The sequence below is a fragment of the Pavona decussata genome, unplaced genomic scaffold (genome assembly GCF_977016875.1).
Source record: "Pavona decussata unplaced genomic scaffold, jaPavDecu1.1 SCAFFOLD_6, whole genome shotgun sequence".
Classification (NCBI taxonomy): Eukaryota; Metazoa; Cnidaria; class Anthozoa; order Scleractinia; family Agariciidae; genus Pavona; species Pavona decussata.
This window is the reverse complement of record NW_028145430.1, coordinates 1735365-1763168: the sequence shown is the minus strand read 5'-3', so window position 1 is coordinate 1763168 and position 27804 is coordinate 1735365. Positions and strand designations below refer to the sequence as shown.

Here is a 27804-nt window from a genome sequence, read left to right as displayed (position 1 = left end):
CCTTTTCTCCTTCAACGTCAATGCTAGACTCAGCTCCATTGTCCCCTGTGATCATGATGTACAAATAGATAAACAAACCGGCTTTCTTAACAAATTCCGGGACAGTGGCACACACAAGCTTAGGGACCTCGGCAGAACTTACAAGTCCTCGATCTCGTTTCTCTGTCATTACCTGTTTTACCCTTAGCTTCTTTATATGCATCGGAGTTAAAGACATTTTATCTTTACTTTGGCTAGGTTGACATTTTTTGGGTGGAGATCAGCATGGATCGCGCTAAATTCTTGTGTTATTTTCTCCGTTATTCTACATGACGTAAATATCGTTACCTGAGCCGACGCTTAGACCGCTGAAAATGGAGGGTAATTTGAACAAACAGAAGGATATCGCTCCATGATATGATTTGATACACCGTCATGACTTGCGTCAATTTACCGCGAACAGCTTCAGTGCTAGCAGAGAACCTGAATTTAGACGCCAATGTTGTTCAAACGGTGATAAGATTACTAGAGAAGGAAAATACTGTTCCTTTTATCGCCCGCTATCGCAAGGAGCAAACTGGCGGTTTGGATCCCACGGTTCTTCGTCACATTCAGGCTCAGTACAATCAGTTGAAGTAAGTGTAAATGTTCAATACGCGAAGTAGTCCTAACTTAAGCGTGGTTAGCTCAAGAGTTGTTCTAAGGGCGCAAGTCTGCAAAGCAAAAGATCGTGCTGTACAAACTTCGAATTCTGCAATCCTCGAACACTTATACTTGCTCCCCGGGCCCATTGCGAGGGTTTTTGGATACCCATAATGGTTACAGTGGTTAAAATCTATACCCTTCTCAGACCAAAACAGCCCAAACACTATAAGCTTTGGGGTCCGAACATACCTACTGTATAAAGTTTATTTTGGGGAGCATCCCCCACCCCCTTCCCCCAACTCGAGGCTACAAGTAAGGGATACACGTACTGTACCCAATACTATGTCTTTTCTGCAATCTATACCTTCTCCCCCACCAACGGGGAATAGCTTTTCAAGACAGCCAAATTTATTGTTCCCTGGACGCATTTTCATGGGAGCCAACAATGAATATCCAATCATATAACTGGGGCAAGTGTATGGTTTTGGTCCGTGGATAATTGTGATGGTTGAACCACGGAATACCCCACCACATCAATGTATACCTCTGAAAGAAGGATATTCAAAGTTTGATTATTACACTGTCTTGGATGATTTTACCCATGCATACATGTACCTATAAGTGTAACTTCAGCCTCCAAATCCTTTAGTAAACACAATTTATCGCGAATTTGGGGACCTGCACTGAACTATACAATTGGGCATGTACTAACACCAGGAACACCGGAACACCCCGGAACACTGAATTTGACGGTGTTGTTTTGTTTTCCCATAACAGACCATGTAAAAAATACAATGTCAATGTCATTTGTTTACCCACATAACACGAAAGAGCTTAGAAGCAGGTGCTAAAAATATAGAAAAAAAAAGAGAAAACAAAGACAGAAAGAAAGAATGAATAAACAAAAAATAAAGAAAGAAACAAAAAGAAGTAAATAAGGAAATAAAGAAATAAGCAGGTAAAGAGGTAAAGAAAGGAACAAATAAAAAAACAAAAAGGAAACCCCCCTCCCACCCCCCCCCCCCCTCCAATCTCAGATGCATGCCATACAATTGGCTTCAATCATGAATTTTTTAAGTCATCCACAACTACTTTTCTGTACACTGTACATATATTTTTTTCTCAATGTTATTCTTAGAGCAATACAGGAACGCGCAGAGTCAGTCAGGAAGAAGATTGGAGAAAAGCTTACTCCAGAAATTAGGAATTCTCTCAAAAATGCAGTCTCTCTTGAGGAAGTTGAGGAAGTGGTAGGTGAAGGTCTTGATTGAAACTATACAATGTACATGTACAGTATGGGATTGTATGCTTTAGTGGACATTATGTAGTTGTTTGTTTTTGAAGGTTGAAATAAGTTACAACAACATCAATATTTTATTTTTAACATTTTTTTTCTTTTAAATAATAATTATTGTAATTATTAGATAGTTTTTAGGCTCTGAGAAGCCCCCCCCCCCCCCCCCCCACCAGGGAGAGTTTAATAAATTATTGTATTGTATTATTATTGTATCAACAACAAACATTTTACCAAATTGTATTAATTACATGTATATGTACAGTATATCTGCAGATGAGATGCTCAACATCACAAATTTGCTTTAGTCAGAGGCTGCCGTGGATCAGTAGTTTGTTCATTCTAGCTTCTGTAAACTTTAAATTTATTTTATAAACATTGAACCTGGCCGTGTTTATTATATAATAACTATTATAATTTTAGCAGTTCAGTTAGAAAACAAGTTCACTTGTTTTTTGTTGTGCACTGTAATTATGCAGTTCAGTTATTTAAGATTTCAAAACTGTCTCCCCCTCACCCAATCTCTTGATATTAAACTAATACATGTACAGCAGGACATGTAAGCTTCCCTCTTAATAAGTCTCCCTTCCTGAGGCCTGGAATAATATTTATTAAAGAAGACCCCTGGCAGGTTTATTTAGTAAAATTGTGAGCTTTAATTGTAGTTAATTATATTGTTATGATTGTGTGCTCATGGAATTCCTCTGTAGTACATGTATATGCAATTTTGTACATGTACATGTTATTATAAGTTGGTTAAATACAGTATGGAATGCACACTGAGTTGAACATCAGTTATTAACAATTAATTTTTGTTTGTACATGTAAGTATGCACCCTTCAAGAAAGGAAGTAAAGGATCGCATGCTGAGAGAGCACGACAGCTTGGACTTGGTGAACCTGCTGAACAGCTGTTAAAGGACCCAAAGAGTGTTCAACTTCAAACATTAATCAAAACAAATACAGAAGGTACATGTAAAGAGCACAAATTGGAATGAATCTGTCACTATTCCACACAGTCGTATATTAAAGAGAAGTGTTATGAGGATTTTGAACTTACATGTACATGTGTATGTTTGGTGAGAAAGGCGCAACAATAATGAAGTGAATAAAAATCATACCAATAATAATCAAAAAACATACAAAATACAGTGTTACTTAATAGTCAACTTATAGTAATTTTCAATATGATTCATTAATGCATATACTATCTGCATGCTATTTATTCCTCGAGGGAACAGTAAATTAGGCTAAATTTCCAGTTGGGCTTGGGGACATAACACTGCACTGTCTCATGAAAATTGGACACTGCTTTTAGGGTACACTGCAGGCCAAGTCTGGTGAGCAATGACCTGACAGTTTTACAGTTTTATTGTTACATGTTTGTTAACAATGTATCAATGGTATTATATTCCCATTAAAAAAAAAAAAAAAAAAAATATATATATATATATATATATATTGTTTAACTGTAATTTAGTATTAATAACTAGTTTGCTCTACTTCAATTTTTGTTATTAATTTTATTAATAGTTTCCTTGAAACATTTGCAGGTTTAAAAAATGTGAAGCAAGTGTCCCTTGGCATTCAGCACATCATTGCAGATGTGATTGCCAAAGACAGTGAAACATTAAGTACAATTAAGAGAATGTAAGTGTGGCTTTTTGGTTGATTTTTTCCTTGTAATGTGGAAAAGAACACTAAATACTCTAGGTTTATCATAAGTCAAAAGTGTATCATCATCATCATCATCATCATCATCATCATCATCATCATCATCATCATCATCATCATCATCATCATCACCATCATTATCATCCCACTATCTCCCCCTCCCCTCCCTCATCATCCCCTTCACCATGGCCACCTCTCTTTCCTCCTGGGGAGGATTGGCACTTTCACATTCAAGCTGCTAAATGTTATATTCTGCACCAAAGGATAGTTTGGTGTCAGCATTTGGTTTGGAAACTGGCCCGACACTAAGAAATCTTTTTGTTAGAGTTGGTTGATTGTGCATGGGCAATAGGAAACACGGGTTTCGACTAAATAAATATTACATTTATCTCACATAAAGTTGAATTACTCACAATGAAGTAGTCTTTAGTCTTTTCTGGTCGTTTCTCCCCATTTATTTCTTGTAGAATAGACCTAACATTCTTTATCACCAGCATGCATTCGTTATGAGCAGATTAAAAAAGCTTTCGTTAAGTCTTGATAACCGTGCCGTGTTTATTGAAACCCTAGGCGCGGCCGCTAAGCGCGTGAGTGTAACACTAAAAAGTGACTGGGTAGGAATTAACCGTTGCCAGGAGATTAGAGCTATTGGCCAATCACTGAACCAAAAATGCAATAGACATTGTTTTTCAAATTCATCTGCACCTGGTAAGAGCACTGCAAACTCCTTCCACCCCTTGCTAGTTACAAAATATGACAAAAAGATTACTCTCCCCACATGGAAGGAGTCAAAAACAATTTTGAAATATATGACTGAACTGATATATTTGAGCTTTGAAAAATGCTTAGTTTATTGGATTGCTGTTGGCCAAACTGTGTATTGAAATCAATGATAATTTTTCTAAGTCAGATAAACAGCTGAAGAAAGTCAAGAAGTAGATTAACGAAGGAAAAAGTTCCATTACATGTAATAACATTTTATTCAGGATTTTTACAAACATTACTTGACGTATTGCAGTCCGGTCTTCCCAGCTTGAGCAAGCGCTTCTTCGGATGGCTTCAACATCGTATGAAATTTGTTGCAGTTAAATTACTTGCACTTCTAACAAGCTTAAAGAGATATAGATATTTATGGCAAAATGCAACAATCTCTATATTAAAATACCGAAGAAAACAAATCGAACATTTTAAAAAACGTCTTTCAAGCGCTGAACTGGAGTAAACGCACTCTAAACGATGGTTTTTTTTCCAAACCTGGAATGAAGTTAGTTTTTGGTTCCATGGCAAGTTATTCAAAACAAACAACAAAATATTCCGGTGAAACAGCTTCCAACTAACCACATATTTTGAACTCGAAGCGACTCTTGTTTCCAGTTTTCTCTCTCTCGAACATTGTCCGACACCTCTTCGTTACCAGACTTCTATTGGCCTTTTAGACCCCTAAGAGCGAGCACCCTTTGCTTCCTTATATGGAGATGGCATAGTTTCTTCTTACGAGCCTCGCACGATTGATCGAGTTTGGTTCCTACCCAGGGGGGATTATGAGTTAACACTCGCGCGCTCAGTGGCCGCGCCTGGGATTTCAATAGGACGCACAGTTACCAAGACTGTAAAGAATGCTGAATTTGTTTTGAGTCAAACGGCGCGTTGTTGGCTGCTAATCAGTGCTATTCTACAAGAAATAAATGGGAAGAAACGACCAGAAAAAACAAAGACTACTTTATTGTGAGTAATTCAACTATATTTGAGATAAATGTAATATTTGTTTAGTCGAAACCCATGTTTCCTATTGCCCATGGACTGTGTTGCTGCATCAGTGAAGAGTGCAAACAAATGTTTAGAGTTTATAAGGTAATTTGGCCACCATAAAGAGATTTGAGTGTTTTCTTAGAGCTGTAGCCCTTTGCTCTGCTGAAGTGTTAGCTCTTTGTTAGTCAGAGCAAACATTTTCTTCCCCTAACAGATCAGAACACACCAACTCAAATCAAAGGACTGGTTATATGTTAGTCCTTCAAATTGCTTTTGTTTACAAATGCGACCTACATGTACTTTTCTCAGAATGTGCCATCTTGAAGAAAGACATTAATACGATGGCACTGTTCTATTTGCAAACTGACTGGTCTGTCTTGCCTGTTCTGACAAATGGAAAGCATGGCTGAATGTCCCACCCCTCCCTCACGCCCCCCCCCCCCCCCCCAAAAAAAAATGTGGTAAGCTAACTCCCAGATGGACTACACCATTCTTGGTATAAAATCCCTGCAACCCGGTATCCAGCTATGCACACTTGGATACTCATCACACTGACATACATGTAGTGTATGAAAATAATGAGAATGAAACAAAAAAAAAAGAAAAGAAATCAAGCACACAAACAAACAACCTTACAAAGAACTACAGAAATAACATCACTTGTTCAGATACTAAGCCTGACTAATACTAGACAGCTGGCCACCAAAGCTACATGTAGTCAGTTGAAACTTGTTGATGGTTGACTAATGGTTTGATTTTATTCTAGCTCATGAAAATACCTTACTTACACTGTACTGTATGTGTTTATGAAGGAAACAAGCCAGGGAATTTCCTGTCCTTTTTTGCATGTACAGTATCAATGACTTTAACCAGCAATGACCACCCCTACTGAATCAACTCCCCCCCCCCCCCCCATCCCTGCTCATTTTCCAAAGGAATACTTTACTATGGGAAATACAAGCTCGTGTTACAACAACCTACTTTGCATATTCATGTACAGGGTGTACATATAGGAGTTACACTTTGCATCATTTACTGTGAATTTGACTGAATACTGTACTTTTGCTTGCAATTAAGTACATAATTGGGGATCTATAAATTAGTTACAGACTTACTTAAGATATTTCAATGGCTTACACTGTACTTATACTGTACAAGCACGTACAGGGATAATCAGACTTTGTATAAAGTTACTTTGAGTGAACACCTAGTGGCTTGTAATTTCAAAATAGAGTTAAAATTACTTGCCTGATTCCACTATGTTCCCTGATAAATTTAATACTACGTATTTGTGACTATATGCAGGTTGGAAAAAAGTCCCATCCATCTAGAGTCGTGTTTGTCTCGCTCAGCATCAAAAGAAAAAAAGAAAGGAGAAGGAGACAAGAAATATGAACAGTACCATGGCTTCAACATGCCCATCACTGCTCTCAAAGCGCATCAAGTAAACACATTATACTTTCCAGTTGTAGACCTAAGGCCCTGTTCACAACAATGATGCACTAATATACTTCTATAACAACACCTACATGTACACTGCACAGAGTTTATTATATGCCAGGACGCCGTTTCTCGAAAGTCCCGGTAACTTACCGGACCCGATAAGTGTTTTTGGTGATAAAGGTTTCTTAACTGAAGTCAAATTCTGTTAGCTTTGAATACTAAATTTTAAAACATAGACTTTTTTTTTTTTTTTTATTTAAAGCAAATTTTATTTACAGGGTACAACTTTTACACAACACGCAGTAGTAATACGTAAACTACACTTACATTGATACTTGCGCAAACAATCTACACTACTAATACAATTTTACATGCACTAGTAAGGATGCATACATTACAATACAAACACTACTTAAATTAGGGTATATTAATAACATTGCTAATTTTATTACAGATAATCATTAACATCAGCAGCATATAAAATTAAAGTAAAAGATTCCATGTGCGATGAAAATTCGGGAGTGCTTTTTCAGCAACTGCAATTTCTTTAAGGATTTCAAGTTTTCCGGAAATGGACAAAAGAAAGGTTTGAAAATCCAAAACATCTCCGCGAAGGCTTGTGCAAAAAATGCAATATTTGGCTATTAATAAACAATAATTTAGGACTTGCCAATGCTTTGCGCTATCATGCCAGCCGTAGAGTATATGGCTTGTGGATAATGCTATTGTTTCATTTGTTTTTTGGTACCACCAGTCTTGAAACAGCATCCAGAAATCGATTGTTAGTGTACATTTTATTAGCAGGTGGTGCAACGTTTGTTCTTCTGCGTTGCATAAGTTACATATGGGGCTTTCTGAAATGCCGTCTCGATAAAGTGTAGCACGGGTTGGAAGAATGTTATGAATAACTTTATACTGGAACATTATTATTTTTACTTCATTTGTGACTGCAAATGGCATAAGATAAACTTTCTGGATGGAATTTTCTGTAAATCCGTGTCGTAGAATTTTGGTTTCAGCAGTGGGAGGAACGAAGATGATGTTTAAAAGAGAGGAGTAAATAGAACTGGTTTTTAGGGTATTGACAGTGGTATCGTGTGTGACGTTCAAGGTAGGGTTTTTCGGGATAGATTTCCAATTTTTTGGGATTGCATTAACCAGGCCATAGTACGTGGTGAAAGGAACTTTTGAATTGAATGTTATTGCAAGTTCATGCAACTTCAAAAAATCCTGATTTTGGTTTAATAAATCGCTTATCTTGATGATGCCGGCGTCATATCACTTTTTATAAAAAACAGTTTTTTTTCCTACTAGAATTTTCCTATTATTCCACAGTATTTCGTTTTTAGGATTAGCTTTGGAATCGATGCCCGTTGAGATTTTGAACTCGCACCAAAAATCTAGCACTTTTTTATAAAATGTGGGAAGCTTATCATCAAGGTCTAGTATATCTGTTGTAAAGTTGCATTTTGTTAGAAAGGCGAGACCACCATATTTGTGCAAGAGCTGGTTAGGAATTATTTTCCAGGAGGCTTGGGACTCGTCTTGAATTCTGTTCACCCAAGTAATTTTGAGCACTTTTTCCATGATCTTAAAATCGCACATTTTCAATCCTCCTTTTTCCTTTTCTCCAATTATGGTGTTTCTTTTGATCTTAGGGGGTTTTCCTGCCCAAATAAAGTTGAAAATTAGCTTATTTATTTCTTGAACGTAGTGATCTAGAACAGGGAGCACGGAGGCTGAGTAAATTAATTTGGATAACCCAATTGTTTTAACAATGTTAATCCTTCCATAAAGAGTTAGATTTCTCCGTTGCCAAGTATTCAGCGTTTTCTCGAGGTTAAGTATTTTTTCACCGAAGTTTAGCCTGTTAGCACTTTCTTGGTTGTGAGAAAAGAAAACACCGAGAGCGTTGATAGGTTCTTTTGGCCACTTAAAACCAAACGGTTCATCTGTTCTGTCTTTCCATTCACCTAACCACATTGCTTCGGTTTTAGTGGTGTTTATTTCTAGGCCAGAATGTTCTTTGAAAGCGTGTAACACTCTTAATAGACTGGTAACGGAGTCAAAGTCACGAACAAATACTGTTGTGTCGTCGGCATATTGACTTATTTTAAGCTCATGTTTGTTGACTTGGATACCTTTAACAGTGGGATCATTTTTTATATATCTAGATAGGAGTTCTATACCGAGAACGAAGAGGATGCCAGACAATGGACAACCTTGTCTGACTCCCCGCTGTAGGGAGAAAAAGGTTGAAGCATGACCGTTATTCAGAACACAGCTGGTGACATTATTATAGAAAATTTTTATCCAATTTTGAATGTCATGGCCGAAGTTGAAGAGCTGAAGTGTTCCCAGGAGGAAGTTCCAATCAATGGAATCAAACGCTTTTTTGAAATCCAAGAAAACGGCAATACCTTTTTGCTTTAGTTTATCTGCATAATGTATCAAGTCGGAAATTAGCCTTACATTTTCACCGATGTAGCGGCCTTTAACATAACCTGTTTGATCGGGGTTTATTAAAGTTGGCAGGACTTTTTCAATTCTCTTGGCTATAACTTTAGTGAGAATCTTGTAGTCGACGTTCAAGAGAGAGATGGGCCTTAGATTTTCCAGAACATAGACTTTTGACGAGGCGTGAAAGTAACAAACAAACAGTCTTATTTTATTATTTTTTGTTATGGTTTTGCTTTGTTTATTTGTTTGTTAGAAGTTGTTTTCCGAGCATACCTACAACTGTCACTGACTGAAATTACATCTACAGCTGTATCAAGTTTTTATTTATTATTTTTTTAAATCACCTGGCTTTATTATAATATAGTGTAATGCGATCATCTTGGGGAGGTTTATTGTAGAAATCTTGTTTTTGTTTTGCTTCGTTTCTAAAATAAACTGTAGTGTGAGCATCTTGGGTGTTGGGGAGGTGGGGGGGGGGGGGGGGTTACTTGAAACTTTTGTTTTGTTCCGTTCTCCAAAAGAGTAACAAAGGGATGACGTCAAAGAAAACTAATCTAAAAATATGAAATTATGGGATTTGTTGAGATATTCTGAAAGGGCATGATGAAAAGTGCCTGCTTGCTAAAAATCAGCGTCTTATTGCAATTTTGGGGCGAGATATTGGAACTGTTATGCTCCGATGGCTCCATTCAAATGCTACTAATTTTGTCTCAGTTCTAAACGTTTTGAAGGTCAACCATTTTTAAAGTGAAGTACTGCTTACCTTTCGTGCAAGACAGTTTCATTTTGTCGTTGCTGATTACTCTCGCAGGTGTTGGCGTTAAACAGAGGAGAGCAAAACAAAGTTCTTACTGTCAAGCTTACTGTTCCTAGAAAGGTCGAGAAACAGTTTCTGGCTCATCTTCACATGACTTGGGTTCCCTGTGATGCTCCGGGTGAGAGTGGTTGTCCTGTTTGCTGGAACTACGGGTACTAACGATTCACGATTCCAAAAATATCGCGAAATTTTATGCTCGCGAAAAAAAAAAGGTTGCACGAAATTTAATACCATACCATAATTATAACAAAACAATAAGAATTTTAAATGTTCTAAGTTAACCGGGCCTTGTGGTGAATTGTTCTGAATTAAAATTGTAAAGTTCTATCTGTCCTTGAAAAAATCTTCCCGGTCTTATTTACGACTAGCACTCTTCCTCCCATTCACTGTTTTCTTCAGCTTGTAATTCAGCCAAAACCTTTTAAGTACAGTCATCAAAGTTTCCATTTGTAGGCTCCTTGTGGTTAGGCTGAACCGGACCTTTGTATCTTTCCTGTATTTTCTTATTCTTTGTGACAAGTGCCTTGAGCTCAGGGTTTAAGAAAATAAAACACTGACAAAATCGCGAAATTAAGTACACTTTTTCTCTAATTTTTATTGCAATCGTTAAAATAAATACTTACAAAATTCGGCTTCCCAACAAATTAGTAAGAATAGGGTACATAATGTGCACAGACCAGAAACTGGGGGCAGTTCTGGTCGTGAATTCGGCCCCGCGAGTGTTTAACAGTGATGTTTATTGTTTCAGGCTGAATTCCAATATATCGAAATTGGGCTATGGTACCCATACATATAAGAAACGCTTTCAACTTTGAGTAATCCTTCGTAAGACTACCATTTCTTCTGGCTATATAGCCTGCGAGCAAGCTCTCTTCGCAGGCTACTGGCTATAAAAAAGTTCCAGTTTAAAAGAAGCCTTCAATTTCGTCTTGAAGATTTCAAAGGATTCAGCTTAGTGCAAATGTCACTGCAGTCCCTGTGAAACTTGCATTGCTGAACCTTTTCTAAAATCACTTTATAATATTTATACAAATCTGAAACTTTTGGGGAAAACTTGCCTTAACTGAGCTGCTAGAATTGACAGCGACTAAAGGCCATGCGTAGTGGCGTAACCCTTGCTGTAATTATCTTCTAAATTCCCTGTAAACCATTACAATTGTTCTTAATTACTGTAAAATATATCACTTAAATGTTTTGGGATTTATAAACCATGGATTGCATTACAACTGAGAACACGTCTTGTAGTCGTAGCAGCCTTATAGCTGTGGGTCTGGAGTGAAGTCATTGCACTCTCTGCTGTTCTTGGCCTCTTTGTACTAATACTGGGAGTTGGCCGGTTTGACAAGTAGTGACTCATCACATACGAGATTGTTCTAATGAAGACTAAATATTCAAACGAATAGAATAGGCCATTTCCGTGTTGTTTTAAACCTCAAAACAAGAGCGAGGCTAAGTGCGAGGCTTTTTATGTGAAAATTAGTTTTGTTTGCATATGAATGAAGATTACTTTTAACAAAAGCCTTGCTTTCATAATGAGGTCCAAAGCAACTCGGTCTCAGATGTTTAAAACGGTGACCAACCTCATCTGCTTAGAATGTCCTTTTAGTGGTCGTTTCTCTATGATTAAAACTCCTTTGGAAGGTCTATTTAGTCTACGTGCAGAGATCTTCTTTTTCAAAAATTAAGGTGCATGTTTTAGGACATATGCCGGATATTCTGAAATACGCTCCTTTCGATATATTGTAAATCTGATTTCAGCTTGACAATGAGGCTAAGAGAACACAAACAAAGGAAAAACAATAATCGTATTTATTCATTTCTGTTTTCTGTGTCCTCTGGACCTGGATATTAAGTTGAATTTTAATATTTTAGAAGGAGCCTATTGGAACTGACCTCTAAAACACAAATAAGAACTCGATTCGTTTGCTTTGGCCAGTTGGATATTTTTGGTTACCGGGCAACAGATACAACATGATGAATTCAGTGAATTCCTTTTTCAGAATACATAGGATATGTCTCAAAAAACGCGCCGTAAGTAAGTAAGTTTTGACTTTCAGAATTAAGTTAGACTCACGGCAAAATAGTCCGTTTGTTTTTCGTTGTACAATGTAGGCAGTGCCAACGAGCGGTCTTTGAAAGGAATGTTTGGAGCGAGTGAGGAAAATGATGGAAAGTAGGACTCGTGGGAGGCTCGCGCGTGAGAATCCACGTTTTTGGGCGCTATGCGCTTCTCGGATTCTCTTCTTCCTCCGTGAACGTCAAAAGAAAAAACGGTTATTGCGCAGCTGGTATTCCCAGTCTTATTCTCATGGCTCAGTTTCTATTAATGTCTTTTCCAGGGGCTATCAAGCGGTTATTTAACACAGCAGTGGACGATTCATATAACAGACTTATTAAGCCTAAAGTCACCAGGCAGTGCAGGTAAGAGTGACTTAGGCTCCATCCACACTAATGCGTTTTCGTTTGAAAATGCATGCAAGCTTTTTGCTACGTTTTCGCCAATCATCTACACCAAAACGCCCGAAAAACGCCGATGAAAACGGAGACTTTCTAAAATGGTTTCAAAAGTGGAGACATTGGAAAACGCATCGTTTTGAAAACGCTCCGTTGCTATTGGGACAGGTGAAAACGAAGACTTTTGAAAACAGTGACGTGAAAAGCATCACATGCCATCATTTCCAGTCCAAATCGGAGCATCTATCCAAGATGGCGGATGGTTGACACATTCGCAGTCCCAGTCGTTTTCATCGTTTTCAAGGGTTTTAATGTGGTCAGGTGAAAACGATACAAAAATGCTTGTGTGGATGAAAATATTTTGCTTCGTTTCGGCCGCGATGAAAACGGACACTTTTGAAAACGTATTAGTGTGTACGGGGCCTTACTGGCTGTTTATAGACGCCTGGAAAAATGGCTTTAAATGTGTTACTGTTTTTTTTTGTTTTTTTTTTTCTGCTTGTAAATTAGCCTATAACTAAGCTTGCTCGAGAGTAAAAGTTATTTACAACCACCGACTCAAGAACGAGATGGCTTAGGCTAATCACAACGACTTTTAAATTACCAGGCCATTTTAAAAAGCATTGATATTTGTTTAATGCAGTTGTCTGATTTTTTTATTTATGTTATGTTATTTATTTTTTATTATTATTATTATTATTATTTTTTTTTTTTTGTTTTTTTTTTTGGAAAGCGTAGTCGTCTCTCTCCAAGTAGACACCACTGCGAAGATAGACTTTAAAAGAAAAGTGTTCGTGTTTTTTGCGTTGCAAGTCGAACCAACGCAATGTCTTTGAAAGGAAAGATTGAAGTGAACAAGGAAATGGAAAACTCACATGCGCAGCTCGAGCGCGCGAATCTACGCTTTCGTCGCTTCGCGACTCGCGAGTGCGCGCTTTCTACTGGAACAGCCGGAACTCTTCTGCGGGAGAAGACGGCTCGAGCTTGTCCTGGTTCAGCAGAATTTCAACTGTTTGTAAATTTTCTGTTATTAAACTTTCATAATGCGGTCATCCCTCGATGGCGGACAGTGAGAGCTAATTCGGAAGGTGTATGTTTGAGTGAAAGTTCGCTGCAGTTAGTTACATGTCAACTTAAACGGTTGAACTTCATCAAGTTAAACATTGTTTGTTGACAAAATAATGTAAAATGTCATCTCTTGACTGGTTTAGAGTGTTTTTATTGCCGTCCCCGGGTTAATTTTCTCGATGTTTCTCTGCCCTTCAACATTTTTGATTGGTGCAGGTTTCGACCCTATACTATCTTAAAAAAATTGAACAATTTGAAGTCAGTGACATAGGCATACTCGGAAACTATCTATCTATCATTCATTCACCAGGCTTAAAACATAACATGTCTTTCACATTTTGAATGTCTTTTTCTCACACCATTAAAAAAAGTCGTATTTCTTGACCAATAATAATAATAATGATGATGATGATGATGATGATGATGATGATAACAACAACAGCAAGGCTGAAGCATATGAGGATAGAACAAGGCGTGGGTAAAATGATGAGCTCCGATAAGGCAAATTATCATGCCTGCAGTTTCAAAATCTGACACTGCAAGTGCATGTCGCAAAACACAATAGAATTCTGGGTGATGTTAAAAGGCAAAACATTCGTGTACGAAGATGTCCTTTAATACTTACAGGACTGTCTCAAAATGTTAACAAAACTGGGATTTTGTAATGGGTTTCGCAGAACATGAATGGCAAACTCCGTGTATCGCATCCAGTAGCTTATTATCATTATCATTATCATTAAACAAGTTAAGCAAGTTTCCCACAATGTGCACGTCACGTTCATTATATTCATATGTCTTATCAAAGAGTAGCTTTAAGGACGGTGTCTACTCTTGTTAGTACGCATACGCTCTGCGCATATACTCAAGTTTCCTATGAGTGGTGACACAGCGGCAAAATGAGTGCGCATGCTCCGCAAATTGTCATTCGAGCGAGAATCGATTACGAATGCTCCACTTCAATCGTCAAATTCACACCTGTTACCACAATATTTTTTTTGTTGAATAAGATATGTGATGGAGGAAGTTCGAAGGAACCTTTCCTGAAAGCGACAACCTTATCTATTTTGATTTGGGCTTATCCACGCGAAATGAGAACAAGCAATGGGAATTTTTAAAATGCCGCCATTTTGCCGAATAAGATTGCTCACGCGTGACGAACATGCGCACTCATTTTGCCGCTGTGTCATGAGTGGTGCCTACTAATAAAGAGATATTTTTGCGCGGTTTAAAACTATGCGGAGAAAGCAGAACTTAGCAAGTGCTCTTCTTGGTGTCTTAAAAGAAACTTTGGGGAAACCATGCACTTTTCAGTAATAAAAAAAGCTTCAATTTTGAAAAACAAAAACAACAACCAAAAAAAATAACTAAAATAAATCAACAAATTTCATTTTGGATTTCAATAGCCCTTGCTAAGATCTTCTTTCCCCGCATAGTCATAAACCACACAAGAATACGTGTTTATCAGTAGGCATCGTCCTTCACGTGAAGTTAGTTGGAGCTGCGTTATCAATAATACGTAATTTGAAACATATATCTACTGCTCTTTGTTCTTCTTAATGTTTTTTTTTTTTCTTCAAGGAGTTCATTGACCAAACAAGCTGAAAAGGAGAGCGTTGATCTCTTTATGATAAACTTGTATCGTCTCCTCCTCACCCCTCCTGTCAGGGGAAAGGTTGTCCTTGGTCTAGACCCAGGCTTCTCTCACGGCTGCAAATTAGCGGTGCTTAGTTCAACAGGTAAGGACAGTGGCAGGTCACTTGCGAGTTGCATTAATTAATTACGCTTATCTCGTTATCGAAGTGAGACAAGGCCTGGTGGAAAAACAGTCACCTGAAATTCAGGTTCATCTGAAAGTGAATGATAAATGAAGGAAAATGAAAGCCCTGTAGTTTAGCACTTGTTTAGCAAAAGGCCTAACTTTGAGAATGGGACGTTAAGTTTACCTGTGCATTTTAGTCTAAGGGTGACAACTACTTTTGCCATTGTGCAATACGTTCTGCGCATCTCGGAATGGTCCGAAAAACTAGGCTTTCTTAAGGACCGTGGCTATTGAAACATGATATTTTTGCGTAGTTTATACCTATGCAATGAAAGCAGGTCTTAGCAAGGTTTATTTAAATCCAAAAAGAAAATTAGGGCAATCCGCAGATTGTTTTATATTTTAAAGCTTGCAAGAATTGTTGCTTAAGTAAGTAAGTAAGTTTATTAACGTGACTAAACACTTAGCTAACCAGCTACTTTACAGGAATAGTCACAAAATAAAATAGTAGTAATAATAATAATAATAATAATAATAATAATAATAATAATAATAATAATAATAATAATAATAATAATAATAATAAAAGGAAAAAGTTATGAAAATGATAAATGAAAATACTGAAAAAGATGAGAAAGATACTATTTACAATGTTTCTAAGATTATTGAATATATAGTATAAAATTGTATAAAATGTTTTAAAATATATCAGCATTTGATTACAACATGTAGCGGCCGGCCAAATGCGTATCTAATATCTGTTTCTTGAACAGTTTGTAAGAGTCCGCTTTTCGGTATTCATTCGGTAGTTTATTCCACAGGTTGGCTCCTTCTTATCTGAGTGATTTAAGTCCGTACTTAGTCGTATTTACTTTTGGTAATGTCAAGATTTTGTCTCCTCCTTGATTAATCTTCTCTGACGAATGATTGTTTACCCTGAATTGTTTTTAACCGAAAGGAAAAACTACTGCTTCTTTTGTTTCAGGAGGGACAAAAAAATGTTCTAATGACAGACGCCGAAATAGGATCAGCTAGCATTTTTTGGAAAGCCAACGGCAGCTCGTAAATTTGGAAATGGGATTTTGTTTGCTGGAATTTTTTCTCACTGAAACATTCAGGCAAATAATCCTAACAGATTGAACAGTGTTAAGGTGGGGGTAAACATGAATTTGAATGGAATTTTAAGAGGTTTAAAGAAAGAAAATGATTTTTGGAACACCAACAGACAGTTGATACCCACGCAAGAGCACCCCAGGTTGCTAGTGGACTAACTTGGTATCCGTCTATTAATTATTAACTACAAATTCTAATTTTAAAACTATCCCTTCCAGAAGTCGGGACTTTTCGCATGTGTTAGCTCTAGAATTACTACGGTTATCCAAGTAGTAATGGTACAATCAAAAACGATAACTGACTGAATCTTCAATATTTCATATTTCTCTTAATTTTACCAATCCTTCTAGAAAAACTATCTCCTCCCAAATATACCTAAAAATCACCCAGAAATTCACAAAACACCCCACAACATAGATTCACGGGATGAGCAGAGAGTTTTTGGATTGCTTGAAACGTGAACGAGATATTTCCATTACACCGATTTTAAGCGGCGTGAAAACGGCTTTCAGGTGTTTATGTTAACTTTATTTATTTTTTATTTTTTATTTTCTTGTTGGGTGTCCTCGCAAGTTGTTTTTGCCTTTTTGACATGTTAAACATTCAATTGTTTCTCTTTGATGAAATAGCAACACTGCAGAGCTTAGCCAGTGACTTAAGAGTATCGTTTTGCTTTTGACTCACTGCAGGTGAAGTTATGGATACAGCGGTGATCTTCCCGTTTGGAAAAAAGGCAAATGTTGGACAAGCAAAGCACAAAGTGGTTGAACTTGTGTTGAAGCACCGGTAAAATTCAATGCTTCTGGGAATTCCAAATTTTAGCGACCATCTCTTGTCTTGATGTGTTGTGTTTGTTTGCAAGTTTGTTTGGTTGATTTGTCACACAAGTTGTTTGGCCTTCACGACTGATGCCATACCAAACAATCTAATAGACCATTTCCGAGTTGCTTTGAACCTCATTATGAAAGCGAGGCTAAGTGCAAAGTGTTTGTTATGAAAATTAGTTTTCATTCATATGCAAACAAAACTATGAAAAGTTTTGCACTTAGCCTCGCTTTCATAGTGAGGTTCACATCAACTCGGAAATGGCCTATTTAGAACCAAACTACTTGTAAAGATGAGGTGAATGTTGTGCGGCCAGTACTTGCTACACAAATGATGGATAAGAGAATTAACATTCGTTGTTAGTACGCTACACATCCATATTAACGCAAATTTCACCATAATCGCCCACGACTTGCTCTCATCTGGTCTCGTAGCTCATTCATTAGAGCAATGGTTGATTAAATGCGGAGGTCGTTGGTCCGATTCCCGCTGAGGTAAAATATGTTTTTCTGTGTCTCGTGTGGTCTCCCATTTCCATGCTAGCGCTAACGCTCAGGGCCCGGTTGTTCGAAAGCCGATTAACACTAATCCCTGATTAAAAGTTAATCGAGGTTTTCATCTCGCTTGTTAAAATGTTTTTAAAATCTAATTTTAGCTTAAAGGATAAAGAAAAGTCAAAGTCAGAACTCAAGGGCAAAAATCTTTTGTAAAAATACTTATTGATTAGTTATTAAACTCGAATCAAACTTCACGTTAATCCAGGATTAGCTTAATCGGGCTTTTAACCACTGGGCCCAGTAGCGAAATTCATGGGTTTACAATATAACTTTACAACACACTGTGGAATTAATTATCTCATACATCATTTACTTCTAAAAACGGCCACGGTTTGGAGAAATCCGTTCATTTTCGCAATTGTTCTTTTTGAAGGTTGATTGTAACAACACCGCATTTTATTTTATTTTTTTTTTTTCAGCTGTGACTATGTTGCTGTTGGTAACGGTGTCGGATGCCGTGACGCAGAAACATTTATAAGTCAGCTCATTAAACAGCGAGCGTTTGCTCCTCTAGACATAGCTTACTGGTAAGGAAATCACGCCAGCATTTTTGTTCTTATTTTTGCTAATAAGCGATGCTTGCTAATTAAAGCCGTAGTCAGATGTTCCTATAGTGTTGGCGAACAGTGTTGAAAGCATCCTCGGAAACTACGGAATGGTTAGTCGGGGCGGAACGAAGTAAAATCCAGCAAAAAAAAAAAAAAAAAGAGAGAGAGAGAGAGAGAAGAAGGTTTGGTGTCCCATTGTAGGCTTCCGCTTGTGTACCTTTTTTAAAAACTCTTTCCACGTAAAGGGTGGTCCCCCCCGCAGCCGTTAGTGGGGAGGAGCGTTGCGTGACGACACTAAAAACGGCTGCGAGGGAGACTACGTAAAGGGTCTTCTACCGTAGACTGGAGAGTTAACCTACATTACCAATGTCGGCAATAACCCCCCGTTGAGCCGTAGAGCCGACTGAGGGCTGATTCACATCGTCGTAGTCGCTATTGTCCAGAATGTTTTGTCAGAATATCGTGGTCTTCTGTACTCTATGAAGTAGAACAACCGTGCGATATTTTCTCCTTTGGGTATTTGGCAGCGAAAACTCTAGACTCGTAAGAAGAGTCTGTTTAGCTGGCAATTAAACCGTCGCAAACGCTTTGGCTCGCGGTCAGCCATTCGGAACTCGAAACAAAAGCATGGGGAACTCTGTGCTCATTCTTGTACCACTTACGAGCTCAGCAATAACAGCACCATGAATTATTTCTTGAGCAGTCGCTTAAAGTGGCCCTGTCATTGCATTTTAGCATCGTCAGTGAAGATGGAGCCTCTATTTACAGCGCGTCACCGGATGCAGCTGCTGAGTTGCCAAGCCTTGATAGCAGCCTAAGAGGAGCTGGTAAGCAAATAGTGATGATTGTTCATTTAGTTTTCCGACATAGTTTGAAAGGAGGAAAGCTCCAAGAAAAATGACACTTAACAAACCCAGCTACATACAACTTCAGTTCATTATTTCACTTTTTATTCAGCGTTTTAGAGAATTTATATTCCTAATTTACAAATTACAATTATAATCATCTTACGTGTACACAAAAAACAGTATCCTACGCTGAACTCCTCCGCAGTAAGGTATCCTACATTATTTTTTGTTTTGTAACCCCTCATCATTCTTCTTTCATGTTTTCTGTGCAATACATATACAATCGCATGCAAACAATATCACTTGTAACTTCCAAAGATTCCCTACTTACACCATCATCATGCTTGAAAATGGTATTTTCACTTATGTTTTTTATTCCGGGAAATTCATTTGTTAATTTGCGGCAAGTTAGCGTTTAGCGGCGGATCTTCCTTGTGATGATTTGGCCAGTCTGATAAGCAAAAGTGAACTCCTTCGGAGCAATCAGTTCAAAATTGGAATCTGTCAACCTGAAGGACTGGTGGAACCACTGCTCCGAATTCCGTCAAAATGAAATGCATCAATAAAATTGCGAAAACGAACTTGTAGAAGAAATCTCTCAAATAGGTCATTTTACAGTTGTGTGCTTAGTGACCTGGCCTTGGATTGGGAGCGAGGCTGAGGTGACCTTGTTTTGATACAAACCTCGCTACTTTTCAGTTTGTTAACATAAAAACAGCAAGATCCACGTATGAAAATCAGTGAGGTTTGTATCAAAAAGTCACCCCCAGCCTCGCTTCCAGTGCAAGGCCAGGTCACTAAACACACACAACTATAAAATGGGTTATTGCACATGCCATTCACAAATTGACAGGTGTGTCCGGCCAATGAGTTCTGGCGAACTGTAAGCGACTTGTGTCACTTGACTTTTGTTGTATTGATTTTAGTGTCAATTGGGCGGAGATTGCAGGACCCATTGGTGGAGCTTGTGAAGATTGAACCGAAACATTTGGGGATTGGAATGTATCAGGTGAGTGTGGCGGAGGGTAAGCTACCGAAAAGCTTTCTGGGGATGGAGGGTTTGGCAACATTAATGGAAAAAACAATAAATGCTAATTATTAATTTATCAATCGTAATTGGAACTGCTTTCACGGTTTATATTCACTGAAAGATCTTGATTGATGAGAATGATGTATTTTTCCATTGAGTTATACAGGGATACTCGGAAAAAAAGACATCCGAGTGCTGCTATCAGGAGTCGAACCTAAGATCTTCCGATAATCAATTCGGACGCTCTACCACTTAGCTATAGGAGACTCGTGGGAGCTAAGGCCATTAAACTAGGTTCATGGGACAAACATTCTGCATACGTTTTGCATAAGAATGTCAATGTGTGACATATGCGCAATGGAATAAATATGATGGAATATTTTAAGCCTGGGGAATGAATGAGAATGGGTGTATTTTTTCAGTTAGTGACACAGGCATACTTGGAAAAACGTGAAAAAAGACGTCATCCTCATTCATTCTCCAGGCTTAAAATATACCATCATATTCACTCCATCTTGATTCATTTTCCACAGCTTTCAAGCATGATTTTATAGGGAACAAATTCACGGTATAGCTCTGACACCGATGTAAGACTTCACCGCACCCAAATTTGATATTAAATGTATTATCCTGTGTGAAGTTCGTCCACTATGTCTTGATTTCCAGCCAAAAGATTCTTTCACAAATGTACATTTTTTTATTGCTCTACACAGGTAACCGTAGCAGTAGTTACGTATTGTCTTTTTCTGTGCACTGGGTCCACTTGTTCAAAACCCGATTAAGCTAATCCTGATTTAATGTGAACTTAAAGTTTAATTACTAATTAATAAAATTTGTTCCACATGATTTTTGACCCTCAGTTTCAACTTACAGGTTTTTTTTTTTTTTTTCTTTTTTTTGTTTTGTTTAGTTTTGTTTTTTTGTTAGTAGCTTACAATTAGCTTTTGAAAGCTTTTTTAATGATCGAGTTGAAACCCTTGGTTAATTTTTAATTGGGGATTAGCATTTATCGGCTTTTAAACAGCTGGGGCCTTACTCTTTTCTTTCGTCCGCTTTATGTTTTGCAGCATGATATTCCAGAGTCTTTACTCCGGGGAGCGTTGGACGGTGTAGTGGAGGACTGCGTTAGTTTTGTGGGAGTCGACTTGAATATGGCGGGAGTTAGTATGCTAAGGTAAATGCTCAATTTTCTTGCGCGCAAACAAGTCACGCTCGCTGGAAACGGGAATTGGGCCACGGCAAACGTCAAACCACCTTGTAATACTTTCAAATTTCTTTGCAAGTTTCACGTTCAAAACACGTCAGAATTAGGAGAAATGGTAAACTGCAACGTATGTCTTCCTTCTCCTAATTTAGATTGTGCGCTTTGGTTGCCTGTAATAGGTGTCCCCTATTAGCAGTTGGAATTCCCTTTGCTAGATTGTTGCTTGACACGTTAATAAAGTCATTATTATTATTATTATTATTATTATTATTATTATTATTATTATTGGATCGAGCGTGTGGTTCTTACCCTTGAATTTCAAAATCTGATCACTTTTGCGATAATTAAGGTGTGCTAAGGTGTAGGAATTGAAGGAAAAATCTTCTGTTTCAGACGCATAGCCGGATTGAATGACAAGAAAGCAAAAGCTATTCTGGCATGGAGAGAGGAGAATGGCGTCTTCGTCAACCGCGAGCAACTAAAGTCAGTCAAGGGGATTGGGCTCAAGTCTTACGAGCAGTGTGTTGGGTTTGTCCGAATAGTAAACTCGTCTGGTCTTCATAACAACGCCTCCAAACCGTCCAACAGCGCGCTCAGCAGTACAGCGGTTAGCATTAGTAATGAAGCGATCGTCGTGTTAGATTCTGATGAGGAAGAGAAGGAGACAGCGCGAGGAAAGAAACGGAAGGGAGAGACGACTGAAGGAGGAGTGAAAAAGAAAAAGAAAAAAAGAAATGAGGCAGAAGAGTTCAGGCAGAATCCACTCGATGTGACCTGGATTCACCCTGAATCGTATCCTGTCGCTAATAGGTAAAGCATATCCCACAAACGACAATCTTACTAGTTCCCAGGGTGTGCGGGAAGGCGGCGTGGTCGAGTGGTTAGAGTCGCGGACTCGTAATCTGGAGGTCCAAGGTTTGAGTCCCCTCTCTGGCCACTAACTTGGATTTGTTTCTTGGTAGTTCCCTGTTCAAATCCTCGGCCACACTTCGTAAATAGTCATCAGGTAAGCCTCCCTGCCAGTGAACACAAAAGAACGAACACAAAAGGCGTCAGTTTTTGAAGGATTCTGAATTATGGCCTGAACCCGGAACGCGTCACAAGTTCGATCTGTGTGATCTCCCAGCAGTTTAAATCCAACTTTGACTGCCCTTACACTTTTAGAGCGAGGTGGTTTTGTGAGTTTACGAACATACAACGGCCTTAAATTAACCTAGATCAAAGAGTTACAAATTTTAAATGATTACCTGTCGATTCTTTTCCAGGTGAAATGTGCAATCTTTTTTATGCCTAGAGTGCAAGGATTTGCATTATATAACCCAAAGATTTCCAAAGATGTCCCGAGAATGTCCTAAGTTGCGAAGATGATGGTATAAATTTAATGGACCACCCATTTCCGTGATTTCCTTGAAGTCGGCTTAAGACACCTTTTTATATTTTTTCCCAGGGTATTTCCTTCATAATCGTGGAATCTCTGTTGAGCCGCGTAATTTCCGAGATTTATTCCTTTCTAGGATACGATCAAGTGGTCAATTTCTCGAAAGTGTCACCTTGTGTCTGCATTATTTCCGAATATGACCAGAAAACTTCCAAAGATTCCCCGAACATTTCGAATATGTCCCAAAAGTTTTCCAATGTTTTTCAGGCTCCAACATTTGTATGATGAGTGAGATCGCAAGACTTCTACACTTGTTTATAGACTGTGAGATAGCATTAATTAACTAGACAAAGTTCCAGTTTACATCCAAGATTTGAATTATCTCCAAACCGCACCTGAAGCACCTGAAGTTGCTCGTTTTTCTGTTCGTTTTTAGTGTAATGAAGATGTTGGATATTTTACCTGAACAGATTGGGCAGCCTGTGGTTAAAACTGCCATCAACAGGCTTCGTCAGTGTCGCAGTAAGTGAAGTCTTCTTATGTCACACTTGTAGTTCATAAACAAAATGCACAAGACGCATTGGACGACAAACGTGTTTGTTCCTTTATCCTTATCGTTTTTGGCGTGATATCCACGCCGTAATCCAAAATAAACTTAATCCACAGGACCGTGTTAAGCCAGGTTGCTATAGAGTGTGAATGTTGTGGGTTTGTTTTCTTTAGTGTCTCGTCAACCCTGTTATGATACCCTGCTGTGAAGTTCATGTTGTTTCTGACGATTGAGTGACGAATGGGCGAATTAGTAAAAAGCTAACCATTCTGTGTTATTGGGTCTTCTTATTTATTTATTTATTTATTTATTTATTTTTTCATATTCATGTTTTAGTTTGCGAAAGTTCTTCGATTAATGTTGTTGTTTTTGTTTTGTTTATCCTACCTCTTCCCCAAATTCTGGTATCTGTAATAATAGTATCTGTAGTAACCAGTATTTGTATCTGGAGTTGCTTAAGCCTAGTTTACACGTACGACGCAAGCGTAAGCATAAGCACAAGAAACCTACAGAGTACGTGTAAACCGGTGCGACGCAAGCATAAGCGCCTTGTGCTTGCGCTTGTGCTTATGTTTGCGTCGTCCCGGTTTACACGTACGACGCAAGTATGAGCACAAGCGCAAGGAAAGGAAACTGAAAAAACAGTGACAAGTTGTCAGCGTGCAATCTAGTTACTCATGCGTTGCCATTTTCCGCCATGTTGGAATCAAATCTCGCGTCAAAAGGCAGCCCGGCCGCGCGATTGTGCCAAATTTGTTTGCTTCTGCGCTTGCGTATGTCACGTTATGCTTATGCTTATCGCATGTGTAAACATCCTTGTGCTTGTGCTTGTGCTTGTGCTTGTGCTTGTGCTTGTGCTTGTGCTTGTGCTTGTGCTTGTGCTTGTGCTTGTGCTTGTGCTTGTGCTTATTCTTATCCTTGCGTCGTACGTGTAAACCAGGTTTTAGTACTGGAGCGTTCCATGCTTAGCTCCTTTCGTTTAGATATTTACGTTTTATCGGTGCTTTGTGTCTTATACACGAAAAACGGTTCTAGGAATATCTAGATTATTAATTCGATTCTTGGTCCGGCGAAACACAAATTATAATAACTTTAAATATAGTCTTCCTTCTACCCCAGTTTAGTTCTTATGTGTATTTGAATTGTATGCTTACTGCGGTATTTCTCTTGCTAAAATTTCTTATTACATCTATACAGTTTTTATTGGCCAAACTTGGTCCAGATATAAAAGTGTATTTTCTGAGTTCTTAGACTGTTCACAGTCCCCTGTTTTTCCGTGGGATTTTCGAGATTCGCTCGCTTCGATGGAACTCCCGCCATCTTGGTTGTTAAAGGCGAGCGCAACCTGGGGAGAGCGCCTAAACTACCGAGGGAGGCCCTAGTCAGGGTATGTTGAGGGAGGGGGGGGGGTGGGGGCAGGAGCCGCCTACCCACTCCGGCTCCCTTCAGTGGTTTAGACACTCTCCCCAGGTTGCGCTCGCCTTTACAAACCAAGATGGCGGGAGTTCGATCGAAGCGTACGAATCTCGAAAATCCCAACGGAAAAATAGTGGAATGTGAACAGTATACCTAGTTCAGAAGAATTGCAGACAGAACATTGCTTATTTGAGGTCGTCCAGACTTCTCAGTATGAAAACAGTAACATGTAACATCCCCGTAATGTAGTAGCACAGGTAACTGTAATATATCGTATCGTTGATTTTCAGGGATTGAACAGCTGGCAGCACAGTTCAGTATAGGTATTCCCACATTACAGCATATCATTGACGGTCTCAAACAGCCAACTGACCACGACATACGAAGGAGTAAGTACAGAGTTACAAACCTCTCGCACTTTCTCTAAGGCAATGAAGGCAATCATAAATAGCTGATGCTACAGTGAGCTCAAGGCGACTTTCTGTAGAAAAAAAAAATGAATACCAGAGTTGAGTGCTGAAAGTAATTTCGCGTTTGCTTTGGCTTTGCTTTACTGTGCTCTGTGATTGGTTAGCAAAATTCGCGCCGCTTTCTGAACCAATGAGTGGTCGGATGTGTTTTCCCGCGCTTGGCGCCAGTGACGCGTTTTGCTTCGAGCTTTGATTAGTTCATTGCGCTGTGTACGTCTTGTGATTGGCCAGAGCAATTATTTAGTTTTGGTTTTACGACGCTCAAACGAAAAAAAAAAAGCTTTATTTGTTAGTAATACTGTTTCACAAGTACGTTCGCCGCTTTTAGCGATGGATGGATTTAGCAATAGATGTTTCAAGCGAAAAGGAGTTTACTACTTCCCTTTAAAGTGCCCCTGGAACGAAGATTTCATTTTCCATCATTTTGCATTTTCGTGTAGAATATGACCTTCTTACTCATGTTACCAAATATCAATCCTTTACGGCGATTGGAAGTTTTTTTTTTTTAGCTTTTTATTCGAGATTTCACGGCCGCCATTACTTGGCCTTGTTCCGGAAGTTAAGGCTCAAATTACAGGAAGTGACGTAATTGGCTCAACACGAAAAATTCCACATGGCTAATTTTCATATGGATTCTACTTCATAAACTGTATTCTGCTGTTGTGAACTAAATAACTAAAGAACTAAACGATATTCAATTTCAAGACGGAAGGTGCGAAAAATCTTCTGAAATGTGGGCTTCCAACAGGCTCCAGTTTGTAGTAATCTCCTTGCAAGATTAAGTGAAGTGTATTCAAAGTGCTCATTTGATTATTTGATATTTTATTTTGAGAACTTGAAGCCGATAAGTTTTTCTGTGAGTCTGTGTTTACTAAACCATTTTAGAATATACTAAACTGAGGCCTCGTTCATTTTTTATGGAGAAAAGTTGTCCTGGTCAGAAGGGTCACTCGCCTACCCGAGCTACCCTGGGCGAGCCAACTTTTCCTCCATTTCCTTACAAAACTTGGCGAACCGTTTACACGAGAAACAAAACGTTGGCTCGGCTGGAAGGGTGGGTGTAGCTAACCGGGTCACTCTTTTTCGATGGTAGGGTCACCCTCCTAGCCGGGCCAATTTTTCTCCATATAAACACTTTTGCTCGCCTAGCCGGGTCAACTCCGTCAAGGCGAGACAATCAGAGCATGCGCGAGCGCTGTTGGCTCGGGCAAAGGGGTCAACTTTTTTCTCATATAAACGCTCGCTGAAGTTGACTCGGCTGGGAGGGTGACCCTCTTTCCCGGGACAACTTTTCTCCATATAAACGGGGCCTGCAAAGTCCTTGGAATCACTGGATGAATCGGTGCCAGGCATTTCAACAGTAAACAGAAACACACTATGCCGACCATGCGCTTCAAACTTCGCTTTGCAAAAACTTTAAAGCCATAAAATGATTTAGTGAACTGGCAGGCACAAAAATCTTATCATCTTTGATCTCTTAAAGTAAAAACGTATTTAACAGACTTATATTGTTGTTGTTGTTTGTTTTGTTTTTTTTTACGGTTGACTGCGGTTCATTGTGCGGTGAAGGTTTTGGAATCATTACAAAACTCCATTATTTTTTTAAGATGATTAAGGAACATGCTCTGAGGATTCAGACTTTTCAAACTGTTGCCAAAAGGTTAGTTGAAATGATTTCAATCTTAAAGCGTTTTTTCCTTGTTTGTTCTGTTAGATTTTCAGAAGCCCTTATTCAAACGCAACGTGACGTCACTGGCAGACCTTAATCCGGGAACTCAGCTGAGCGGCCGCGTTACCAACATGACGTCATTCGGAGCGTTTGTTGACTGTGGTGTGGGTCGTGATGGCCTGATACACAACAGTAACATGGGACGATTTAAGGGCATGGTTGGCCTCGGAGATCTTGTCGAGGTTTCTGTTAAGAGCGTGGATATAGCAAAGGAACATATTCAGTTGATGTTAACTTACATATCTTCAAGGTTTGATCCGCAGTTACTTGTTACCTTGGAGGGCTTATCAAAGACCAGCGCCTGATGTATATTGTATCTTAAGATCATTCTTTGTTAAATCGAACGTGGTTCAGCCGAGTTTTTTTTTTTTTTCTCCTTCACAGTTAGTAGTGATTTCTTTTTGTGTTCTCATGAATGATTAATGAGTAAAAGAATTTTCCGACACTCTCCTTTGGTAACCTTGACTGTTCATAACTTGTGAAAAAGAAAAATCGTGTTTATTGATTTAAGAAGACGTTTTGTCGCGTTGTGTTTTCCTGAAAAGAAATGTATGTGCAACGGATAGCAAGTTAAATTTGCTAAAGAAATACAAAAGTCCGAAAATGATTACACTAAGTATTTTGTTAGTTGAATTATAATGTTGCTAAATTCCCGTTGTAGAGAATGAATGCAACCTTGGCACAAGCTACAAATAAAAGAAAAAGAGAACTTATACTTAGTCGCGGTCTCCCACAATCCTAAGCGTGTGTATTCAGGACTTTCTTTGGTCTTGTAGGAAAGCCCCCCTCCCCTCC

At 38.6% G+C, this 27804-nt stretch overlaps 1 protein-coding gene across 1 annotated transcript; it reads left to right on the top strand.

The window, feature by feature from the left end:
- The first annotated feature begins 309 nt into the window (after positions 1-309).
- LOC146489111 (S1 RNA-binding domain-containing protein 1-like) lies at positions 310-27763 on the top strand. Its single transcript, XM_085105884.1, has 17 exons — positions 310-614; positions 1763-1874; positions 2748-2886; positions 3471-3567; positions 6646-6784; positions 10055-10178; positions 12400-12481; positions 15161-15318; positions 17144-17240; positions 18256-18363; positions 19120-19211; positions 20159-20241; positions 21330-21436; positions 21860-22276; positions 23281-23366; positions 25101-25199; positions 26995-27763. The coding sequence occupies exons 1-17, from the start codon at positions 415-417 to the stop codon at positions 27312-27314; spliced, it is 2460 nt and encodes an 819-aa protein (XP_084962010.1). The 5' UTR covers positions 310-414; the 3' UTR covers positions 27315-27763.
- The last annotated feature ends 41 nt before the right edge of the window (positions 27764-27804 follow it).